The sequence below is a fragment of the Electrona antarctica genome (assembly GCF_951216825.1).
Source record: "Electrona antarctica genome assembly, chromosome: 11".
Classification (NCBI taxonomy): Eukaryota; Metazoa; Chordata; class Actinopteri; order Myctophiformes; family Myctophidae; genus Electrona; species Electrona antarctica.
The window spans coordinates 51691989-51704093 of record NC_136792.1 but is presented as its reverse complement, the minus strand read 5'-3'; the positions used below and the strand labels follow the sequence as shown (position 1 = coordinate 51704093).

The window sequence follows — 12105 nt, the reverse complement described above, 5'->3', positions numbered from 1 at the left end:
TTGCTTAGTCATATACAATAAACCTCACAATAGTGAACAAAATAGTCATGACAGGTCTAACTCATTGTAAAAGCGTCTTTTATTTTTTACGACTACTAACATAATAAAATGATAAATATTACAGAAAATAAATAGGCCTACATACAAAACAGTTACTCCTCCCCTAGCTCTGATCCATAGCTCTAAATGCGCATTTAGAGCTATGGATCAGAGCTACTCCTCCCAAATGTCCCCAAACCCAGTCCTTGACGGTGTGTGTGTGTGTGTGAGTTAACCTGACTCCGCCAGAGAGTCAGTACACTGTGTTCCCCCCTCCTGCTCCCATCTGGGAACTCTCAGGCAGACTTGATGCCCGGCCACAAAACGGCCTGGCCAATCAGCAGCAGCTTCTAGCAACTTCTAGCAGCAGCTTCTAGCTTCTAGCTGCTGCTGATTGGCCAGTCCGTTTTGTGAGCAACTTCTAGCAGCAGCTTCTAGCTGCTGCTGATTGGCCAGGCCGTTTTGTGGCCGGGCATCAAGTCTGCCTGAGAGTTCCCAGATGGGAGCAGGAGGGGGGAACCCAGTGTACTCTCTGCTGCCCCATCTGGCGGAGTCAGGTTATGTGTGAGTAGGCTAAATAAAAAAAACACCCAAAAACTGCCCCCCCTGAAATGAATGAATGAATGAATCCGGTTCAGTGTCGGAGAACGCCATCGCAGTCTTGACTCTTCATCCTCCTCCTCCTCCTCATCTGATGCCAGTTCTAAATATATAAAAATAAATAAACATTTTAGCTGTAGTCAGTGCACGCTACTATTACATGGCGTTTTACCCGGCTGCTGGCGATCAAATGATTTTATTGTGCAGTGTCTTTGTGGGCCGAGTCGTGGCATGAAAAATACAAATAGATGCTTGTATAAGTAGTATCACGATAAAATAATATGGCGACGTTAGAATGAAACACCAATGAGTGATCGCTGGTAATGTAGCTAGCTGCCCAGGGTATATCCAGCACCATTGCGTCGCAATCATCCAGCAACATTGGTACTGGCTATTGCCCGGGCTTGTGGCCCGGCCAATAGCCAGTACCATTTGTGCAGCGTTTGTTAGCAACTACTACTAGCCAACAGCCAGTGGAATGTGGTGACGCGATGGTGCTGGATATACGCTGGGCAGCTACATTACGCACGATCACTCATTGGTGGTGTCATTCTAACGTCGCCATATTATTTTATCGTGATACTAATTATACAAACATCTATTTGTATGCAACGATGCCACGATTCGGCCCACAAAGACACAGTACAATACATTCATTTGATCAGATGTTTTTGTTAGCTACGTCGATCACCTATAGTACCGACCCTTGTTATATATTCTCCGACTATGCCTGTCACGATGACTAAACCAGTTAGATCTATCCATATATGGTTCTACCACATCTATCTGATATCAGCACTAGGTCGGCTCGGGCCAAATATAGGGATCGTCTTACTAGACATGTCATATTAGGGCATTTTCGAATACAATAAAATTACCTTTTAGCGAAGGCATCAGCCTTGGTGGTAACTCCGGTGGGGAGAAGAAAAAACATTGCACACGTGTAATCCGCGAGGGTGGATGTTGCAGTCCGGCCAACGGTCTGGGACTGGAGAATGCCACTGGACACGGATGGATCATTTTTCAGATTGTTTTTTTTGCGGCGACTGCAAACCTGGCTGAAAAACTCTTCCTCCAGTGCCCACCTCGGAGGAGTCAACCAACCCCCCTGTTCACTGGGGGCTGGGCGTCAGTTTCCAATAGGAAAGCATACACGTGTGTCACGTGACACGGGAATTCTGGGAAATGTAGTTGATATTTATGCTCGATACTCTATACAGAGGTGCGGACCGAATTAATTTATTGGTATTAATAAAAAAAGAGAACTACGGAAAATCACGTACAAGTCAGACAGCACTAATGCAAAACTCCACGTGTTTTCCAGTAGTAATCTGTCTAAGGGTTAACAACTTATAGGAACTGTGAGAAATTCTCTATTCCTAAAATTACCACTACCGTTACTTCAAACATGGCTCTCTCTTCTAAACCGTTGGAGGTGCTCAAAATGTTCAGAATATTCATAACTCATGTTTAGGGAAATAAATCGAAAAGTGTAAAATTCTAACTACCTGCAGCACGTTGGTGAAGTTAAACATGGTGGAGAAGCAGACGGTGAAGTTGTGAGGAAAGGAGTCACTTCTCATCTCCTGGTTCAACACCTCCAGAAACACTGGATGCTGTTCTTCACCCTTCACTGGAAGAGGAACGAAGAATGTGGCAGGGGATGTTTTACAGAAATGCAGAAGTAATAAGTTCCTGTTCTCCCTTTGAGCTTCTTAGCACTTTGATTGCTACAGGATCTCGGCAGGCCTATTTTGATGTTGCTACCGTTTAACATGTTCGCCTTGTTCGCCTTGTTCGGGGGCCCACAGCAAAATGTTCTCTTATAGCGAGAATCACACGCATACATTAAAAGAAAGCTGAACTTGTCCACTTCAATTTAAAAAATACATTTTTATTTTACCATGTTCCATTCTGGAGATATTGACCTTTTTGCAACACCTGCATTTGCCTGGAAGTGGTTATCTTGAACAGCGAGCAGAGTTATGGATGGTTTAAAGTCAGAGACATTGACAGGCAGATATAAAATTGAACCCAATAAATATCCTATACATCACACCCCTGTGAAGTGAGCGGTGCAACTGTTCTCTACAGTTGCGCGGTGCAACTGTAGAGAACAGTTGCAACGCTCACTTCACAGGGGTGTGATTTTTATTATTACAGTAGAAGTTTACAGACCAAACTGTAAATAAAAGGTTTACATGACTTTCTGCCTCAGTCCGTATATAGCGAGCTGTATTGAATAAGCAGAGAACAGAATATGGGACAGAGTTGCACCACTCACTTCACATGGGTGTGATTTTTATTATTACTACAGTAGAAGTTTTTTTCTTATGAAAGCAGAGAGTCTTCTGTTTCATACGGTATATAGTATTTATATGTCGCTATAGGCCTTATTTTGTGATTATTGAGTTCGGGTCCATGTCTTCTCTGCAGTTATATCTGGTGGGCGCAATGTGCATCCACCCAGTAACCAATTTATGACAAACTGTACATGGGATCAATGTTTACTCTTTTCCTCGTAAAAGTACACATTCAGGGCTTTCATTCGGTGTATAGGATGTATAGCATATTTATTGTGTTTATTGTTATATCTGCCTGTCAATGTCTGACTATAAACCTTCATAACTCTGCTTTCTTTAGATGATGATGATGATTCACTGCTTTCATTGTTTTGATCGCAGTAACATTGGGGGGGGGGGGGGGGGTCATGGGCACATTTGGCAGCAAAAGTCTTGATCCGTACGGCTATAAAAAGTCCCATTCCACCGTTCGGTTCAGAATTATAGTATAACGGTGAGACGCGTTGTCATCATCAGCTGATTTTGTTTTTCAAGCTAGTATAGGGGAACATGCCTGGGCATGCACGGTTTAGGACGCGGAAAAGTTCGTTATACATTACACCCGGGTCGATTACGTCCCCGACGCGTTCATTGCGGTCTTATCACTACAATTATAATGAATAAAAAAGCGTTACAATCACGCGTCCGAGCGATCTCCGATTATGACGGCTCTGCATGGCGATACGTGATCCCCCAACGGTAGACTGTCTGTTGTCATGGCGGCCCCTCTCGATACTGTAGTTCGTTTGTTAGTTCGTAGTATTGTAGGCTCGGGGATCGTTTGGTCGCTACAGTATGAAGAAGTAAACATGCATCTGTCCATGTGTGTTGCAGACGTTGTGCAATGCCGATCTGGTGCAGATGTGTTAGGCAGCGTAACAGCGTTCCGTTCATCATGTTTTTTTCCGAGACAGAGCAGAGCCCCCATCTCGCAAGGCCCTCCTCCTGCAGGAGAAACAGGAGGGGAGGGGGGAATCGAGTATTATAGTGTTGGGTGAAAGCCTGGTGAGGCGAGGTTAGGTGAAATTTGATTCTTTTCACACACCGACTAGATCATTGCATGGGCGCGTCCATTTTTACACTGGCTTCTACACGTAAAGCGGCCCGCCCTCCTGTTTTCAGGAGGGGAGGTTTTTTTTTTGTTTTTGTTTTTTTTTCTGATCACGTGAGCGGGACTAAGCAGCAATGACAGGGGGATGGTTCTTCATTGTCCGGGTGGGTAAAAAGATGAATGAAAGTATGCTGTAAAAAAGTGATTAGAACGTATGGATACGTGGTTCGCACCGGACGTTTGATTAATTGATAACGTATTGATACGCGATTAGCGTTGGCTGTGTTAGTAGTGGGTACTGTATTTTTTTGTATGTCTGTCCTGTTTTTTGTTGTGTATTTTTTTGTTACTGGCAGAGCTGTGTCACTTATTTTGCCTCTTGTCTTGGCCAGTTCACACTTGTAAAAGAGACTTCAGTCTCAATGTGGTTTTTACTGGTTAAATAAAGGTTAAATAAAAATAAATAAAAATAAAGTGTCCCGTAATTGGTCCAAAATGTCATGCGAGATTTAATTGGTAAATTGAAGGGAGATTCGTTGTTACCACTGATGTCATAGAAACATAGGTTGTTCAGAAAACGGTTAGGATTTAGAAGCCTTTATTTAGAATCGTCCTCAGGTCTAAATGGGTTAAAGGAGCATTCAGTGATTTGGAAAACCACCCAGTCCGCCCCGGTAACAAAATGTGCACATGCACGCTCTACAGTGGGGGGAAGTGCAACAGGCCAACAGCATGTGCACCAAGGCCCGCCCCCACTCGATCATGATTGGAGGAAGGCCCCTCTCATCCTGATTGGATGAAGGCTTTGCCACCCGCCACCAAAACTGAAACTAGGGTTTTTTGACCCCAGGGGCTCACTGGGGACAGGGAGGAACTCCTTATATGGTCAGCACACTCTATAGTAGGGAGGATTATCCAGAAAAAAAGAAAAAATAAGTGATATTTAGATTAAGTCAAATCACTGAATATACCTTTAATGACGGGAATGCACACCCTCTCGTGTAATGTTGCTTAACCCATTTTGGCCTGACGTCGAAATTAAAAAAAAATCTTTTTAAAATGTATTTTTTCTGAAAAACCTCATGTTTCTGTATCAGTGGTTCTCAATATTTCGTGTCAAGGACCCCAACAATTATCTGTAATTGGCCGCCGACCCCCCCCCCCCCCCCCCATCTGAAAATATGTTGTTCCAGGAACCCACCAGAAGCAAAGATTTGAGTTAAAAACTGAAACTCTGAAAGAATATATTCAAAGATTTGAGGCACATTTTCACGATTTTTCAAAAATAGCAGACCTACAAGTTCATAGCACGGCACTCGGTGCCGCACTATGAGCTTGTAGATCTGCTATTTTTCAACAGCTAAAGTATAACATAATGCTTTAAAACACCAAAAGGGGTTCCCGCCCCAAAATGGCTTAACCTACCGTCTGCCCCGATAGAAGTCACGGCGACGTGAGACGGGGCCTGGCATCCCACGGGGACGGGGCACAGGATGTCCACCGTTCCGTACTCGAAGTCGAAGTGGTCCGAGTGGAAGGTGCTGTCGCCCACGGAGATCCTTCGCTGTCCCCCTCGGCACGACAGGACGCAGTAATAGGCCACCGCTTCGGTCCGTGGAGCCACGGCGATGACGCGGACCTGAGGCGTGACGAAAGAAGTCCAATCACATGCCACGTTAGTCACCACTGGTTTCTTTGTGGATTTGGACTAGTTCAGTCAGGACAACTCAAGAATGGATGGAATATATATTTATTGAATATAAGATGAGCAATATATTTATTATAGTTTGGCGATGTATTGGATCTGCTTTTTAGGTACTCAGATCAAGCGCATCAGTCCCGACCATATAGGGACTCTGAATCCCCCGTACCTAAACAGTAGATCCAAAACGACAGGTGGTAGCTGGGGGTGGAGGTGGGTGAGCAGCAGGTTTGTATACAGCAGCACGCTGATACAGCAGCAAGCAAGGAAGGAAGAAGGAGGAGGAATGCAAAACTCTGATTAAAGTAGCCGGTATGAAGATAGAGTGAGTGTGTGATTGGCTGAGTGAATCATGTGAATGAGAGTGTGATGCTGAGGCGGCCCAATTAACGGCCAGCAGCGACTGCACTGAGGTTCCCTGACTGAACTTGCTCTGCGCATGTCTACGACATTACAAAACATACACTACCAGCTGTGCGTGCGTGCGTGCGTGCGTGCGTGCGTGCGTGCGTGCGTGTGCGTGCGTGCGTGCGTGCAGACCTCTTGCCTGGGTGTTCGGTGCTCCACGTACGCCGACAGCAGCAGTGTGTGTGTCCCGTTGACGGCCACTAGGGGCAGCCCTTCCGCACGCGGGTGTGCATTGAACCGCAGAGGGGTGTCTACAACACAGTTACGTGGTTATCAAAATAGAACAAATAATAGACCTTCTGCAAACAAATAGTAAAAGTAAAGTAAATAGATGTGCAGCCCTTTCTTTCTCATACACGTTAAAATGTGTCAGTGTCTCTGACACGTATCTAATGAATTGCATTTGTATATTTCAAAGCGCTTTAAAAAATATATATATATGTTTTTGGGGCTTTTTATGCCTTTATTGATAGGAAACCAAATATGAACTTAGAAATGCTGGAATGTTTGATAAAACTTTTGCAAGAACAAATACTAAGCAACACTGTGTATCTGTGAAAGGGGTAAGTCTGTGGAAATGCTGTGACAAGGAACTGAGGACATGTAGTTCAATCCATGTGTTTAAAAGAATGTTTAAAAACAAGACGATAAATAAGTATAGACACGTCTTATGATCTTGTATTTTATATTGTGACATTACATATTATGATATGTATATGTACATACATACATACATACATACATACATCTGCATACCATATCATACATCACAATATTTTTTTTAAAAAAGAAAGAAAAAACGAAACTGTTCTGTTTTTTCTCTTTGTTGTTTCCTGTATTCCTACAGAGACTGTATTTGTTTGTCATATATATTATTTGTAGTTGGTGAGGGTAGGCAAAATAAGCTAATTAGCTTCAGCCTGCACCTTTTTTGGTCATAGAAAGGTATCTTTATGTATATACTGTTTCATTCTGTACATGAACTGAAGACCATGATAAAACATTGAAAGTGAAAAAGTGAATTGAAACAGTAGTCAGACAGGAAAGGAGGAGAGAGATGGGGAGTGACACACGGCAAAGGCCGTCAGGCTCGGGAGTCGAACCCACGGCACGCCGTTAGGCTGGCTTGGCAGCCTAGGTGCCTAGACGGTTGAGCTAACCGTATGGGCCTCAAAAAACTTTACAATGGTTAATTCATTCATTCATACATTGGGAGGTGAAGCGGCGAACAGTCGACAGCAGTGTCCTCACTTCCCACATTCACACCGACGGTGGAGAACTCACACCGACCGACTCATTGGAGGCAACACGGGGTTCAGTGTCTTGCCCAAGGACACTTCGACATGTGGACAGGAGGAGCGGGGATTCGAACCACCGACTCACGGATCATTGGACGACCTGCTCTACCTCCTGAGCCACAGCCGCCCGTAATCTGAGTGTAGAACTTTATGGATCTATTTGCAATTTGCATTCAGTTTCGTTTTGAGTGTGCTTTCACCTCCTATACAGCTGAAATAAATACAAAGCAAATTGCACAAAATGTTACACTCTTAAAATGAAACACCTCAAAACTAAATACATATGTACTTAGTTGTCAAACATACGTGTCTCTGGAAACAAAACAACATGGAAAACAACTGACAGCTGAGAAACACAAGCAATACTAGACAGACTTCACCTGTTTTTTGTCGTGGGACAGGTTTTGGAGGTGACGTCGCTGCAGGGTTCTGGCCCTGGAGAGTGGATCTGTAGTACTGCGTCGCTGGGTTCTGGTTCTGGAGGGTAGATCTGTAGTGCTGGCTCCAGAACAGGGACGATCTAGCAGGGCTGTACGTTGGGTTCAATCGAGGTCGAACACATCGAACACATCTGAGTTAATTTAATTATCTAAGCATGGCTGATAGTCTGGAACTTCAGACTAATATCACTGTGATATTAGATATTAGTCCATTTGGTTCCATCTGTACACTCTCAGACCCCTTTTCCACCAGTTGGTTCCCAATGGGAACCGGTTCAGTTATTTTTGTTTTTTAGTCCATGAGCCAGAGCTCCAAAATTGGTGGGCAAACTAGACCTATATTACATTGTTTATAGGATCAATACAAGTAAATTAATACATAATAACCCTTCCACAGTTTAGATTATTTTGCACATTTTCCTACATAATGCCTCATTTGCATATTTAAAAATGTAAAATTTGTAATACAATAAATCATTGTCTTTGTGTAAGTACTCAATTGGGAAAGTGTCATGGTGATAACAATCTAATATAGGTATGGTTTTGCCCACTCAATTCATAATTAACGTTCCAATTTTGGAGCTCTGGCTCATGGACTAACAACCAAAAAGAACTGAACCGGTGGAAAAGGGGCCTCAGAGTTAAAGGTGTAGTGAAATGAAAAATACGTTTTTCACACTTTTAGACCATATCCGTGGTCATCATATGGTCATACCTAACAATGGATGCCAAAAAAATGGGAAAATTCCCATTTTTGTGTGTTTTTATATCAAACGTCCATAAAAATATATTTTGTATTACTTCCTGAAAACGAAAACGTGCTGCGTGATGACGTGTCGAGGCCAACATCGATAAAAGCCAATAAAAATGAAGCTCACCAGTTTAATTCCCCATATCTCCGCATCCGTCCAGCACAGGCTGCACAGCTGCTACTGATTACAGAAATCTTTTGTTTTTATTCCCATTCAAGATAACATCCAGAGAGTGTATTACTCGGTTTCAACTTAATCATCACGCTAAAAATGTATCTGAAAACATTATAGGGTAGAAATAAGCCACATTAAGAGTAAACTGGTAAAGCTGGACGACTATCTGATTTGTAAACAAACATCCACAGATTCCACATGCTGTCCTGCGTAGCATAGCTACCCGTCCCTAGCTACCATCCCATCGCCTGAAGGGATGCAACGCTCTGATTGGTTCAGAAACTTCATAGCGGTGTTTCAACTTGAGACTTCAAAATAAAATGTCCACCATTTCCGTTTCACTACGCCTTTAAATTAACTTTGATTGTTCAATATGTATTAGGGTCCCAGAGATAGAAATGCCATTAAATATGGGACCGTAGCCTATAATTCAGGTCAAACCGGGAGCCCTAGATACGTAAACATCTTCTCTTATGCCAAGGACCCCCTTGTCATGTATTCTCAAATGGGGGTCTGTGGGCTAATGAGTATCATTTTGGGGGTCCTTGACAGGAAAAGGTTTGGGAACCACTGTTCTATATTGTTATTGTATATTGCAGGGGTTCTCAACGTTTTTGGCCGGGGACCCCCGGAAATGCTTTGGCAATGTCTCGGGACCCCCGCCCCGCCCCCTCCCGACCCCCAATATAAATTGACTGCTACAATAACCTTAAACCATTTTGGGCGGGAACCCCTTTTGGTGTTTTAAGCATTGTTATAATTTAGCTATTGAAAAATAGCAGATCTACAAGCTCATAGCGCGCCACCGAGTGGCGCGCTACGAGTTTGTAGGTCTGCTATTTTTTGAAAAATCGTGAAAATAAAATTTAAAAGAAAATCTTTTTTTTTTTTAATAATTTGGGGACCCCCTAAAATAATTTGGCGACCCCCCCGAGGGGTCGCGAGCCACGGGTTGAGAACCCCTGGTATATTGTGCGAGAAGATGAGACGTAGTGTGACATCCTTACGTGTACACCCAGAGCAGCAGGGTGAGAGACAGGACGGTGAGGACAGGACTGAGGTACGTCAGCTGCTTCAGTCTCCTCAGTTTGGGCTGACGGTGGCGGTGGTGGTGGTGGTGGTGTTGACGGTGTCCCGCCATTAAGGGCATCTCGACTGGCGGTGGCAGCAAGATCTGTCAGCTGCTGCGATACAAGAACGTTAGCCAATTTTTGATTGATTGATTGATTGAAGTATTTATTAACAGTTTGCAGAATTACAGTACATTTCAAGCACAACTCAATACAAAAACTGTTAACTGTGAGTGGACGACACCATAAGGGCATTACACTTGTTTACAAGAGGGTCCACCGTTTTCAATTCATCATAACATTTAGAGACGTACAAATATACAGTTCTATATAGCCAAAACAGGAAATCATCATAGAGGAGGTAAAAAGGGAAAAAAACATATAGGCTACAGTGAGGGGGAAAAGGGGTGGGTGGGGGGTTCAGGTTTTACGGGGGCCAGTTTCGAATTGCAGCCGTCCGTAGGTGCCCTTTGAGAGCGGTTTTGAAGGAGTCAAGGGATGACTGCAAAAGATTGGTGCTATTCGTTTAAAAAAAAAAGAGATGTATACCCTGGCCTGTATGAATGCTGTATCCCCCCAACTGTATATACTTTTCAACTGTTTTATTATATATTTTGACAGTTCTCACTCTCACTTATATTGCCAAAAAAGCTCCATTGAATTGGTTCGGCTTGGCTGATGTCATACGTGCAGACAGAGATTGTATTAGCAGACAGGAGCGAAACAAAACTAATTCTTTGACATGATTTTAAGTATGAGATATACAGGTATGTACAGTATGTGTGTCTCCTTGAATAAAACACTTGGCCCACAGCTGGTCCACTGTAACAGAGTGTCATCGATATATCCCACTTTAATATAATATTTATTATATTTGTTCCCTGGAACAGCACATTTTGAGATGGCCGGGGTCAGCGGTCAAATATAAATAAATGTGGGGCTCCTTGACATGAAATAGTTTGAGAACCACTGACACAGAAACATAGTTTTTTTTCTGAAAACTGTCATGATTTAGAAGACATTTGTAGAATCTGGTCTCAGGTCTCATGCATGGGTTTAAGCAAGGTTCCCTTTATCCAGACAGGCTGACCGGTCTGAAGTGTCAAAGTCTCAAATATTATAAAAGATATCCCCATCTGTGTCAGTTTCCACAGATGGGGATATCTTTTATAATGTTACAGCATAAATTCAACATATTATGGATTGTTGGACCACAGTGCAAGCAAGGTAATGACTGAGGCAACACAATTAGATTCATATTTTTTTCAATTTAAAGGAAGGTAATTAAGTGATTTTCTTTGGTTAAAATAAGTGTTAAACTCTCTATATTGTGAGGGTGGTACTCATTGCTATAGAGTCTTCATGTCTCTCCAGCTTTTTATCAAACAGAAAATGCATTTTCAGGTCGGGATAACAAATGTATCCAATCACGATATAGAATGCAGTCAGGAAGATACAAGTGGAATTGTAAGTGATGACATAAATAAATTAGGAGGAATTGGAACTGGAACACTATAAAACAAATAAACTCTCTCCTGATTGGCTGAAATGTTGTCACCTACTGTACCTGGAAATGTTATTTTTTCTGTTTATTAAAGAGTTGGAGAGACAGAGGGAGACCTCTGTTACTGAACACTATAGCAATGATTACTATCAGAATATAGTGATTTAATTAAAAAAAAAAAATACTTTTTGTTTTAACCGAAAAATATAACTTTAAAAAAATAAGCATTATGTTATACTTTAGCCATTGAAAAATCGTGAAAATGTGGCGCAAATCTGAATATATATTCTTTCAGAACTAACGTTTTTAACTCAAATCTATGCTTCTGAGGGGGTCCCTGAAACAACATATTTTCAGATGGGAGTCTGCGACCAATTACATAATATAATTTTTTGGGGTCCTTGACATAAAATATATTGAGAACCACTGACATAGAATCCAGAAAAAGCCAGATATATATATATTTTTTTTCCATTTTGTAGAATCTGGTCTCATCCTAAATGGGTTAATAAATAAGCAAAACAGTTGCCAGTTGCCACTAGAAAACCCATATAATGTCACTTGCCTCTCACTTCAGTTCAGTTCCATCTCCTTGGTGTGTTGAAGAAGGGAATATATGATGTCCACAGAAACAGCTGTTGTCCCTGCGGTGTGTTGAAGAAGGGAATATATGATGTCCACAGAAACAGCTGTTGTCCCTGCGCCGCTTCCATGAAGACTGAACC

General features: G+C 42.5%; 1 protein-coding gene across 1 annotated transcript in view; it reads right to left on the bottom strand.

Annotated features, from left to right (window-relative positions):
* The window catches only part of LOC306932953 (uncharacterized protein), a gene marked incomplete at both ends in the record, with an annotated part of 24119 nt that extends 14172 nt beyond the window's left edge, over positions 1-9947 (bottom strand). The window contains 5 exons of the mRNA XM_079514925.1: positions 2148-2272; positions 5458-5671; positions 6275-6393; positions 7821-7969; positions 9814-9947. Coding sequence (XP_079371051.1) covers positions 2148-2272; positions 5458-5671; positions 6275-6393; positions 7821-7969; positions 9814-9947 — 741 coding nt within the window. The remainder of the gene's footprint in view (positions 1-2147; positions 2273-5457; positions 5672-6274; positions 6394-7820; positions 7970-9813) is intronic.
* Between the last annotated feature and the right edge of the window lie 2158 nt (positions 9948-12105).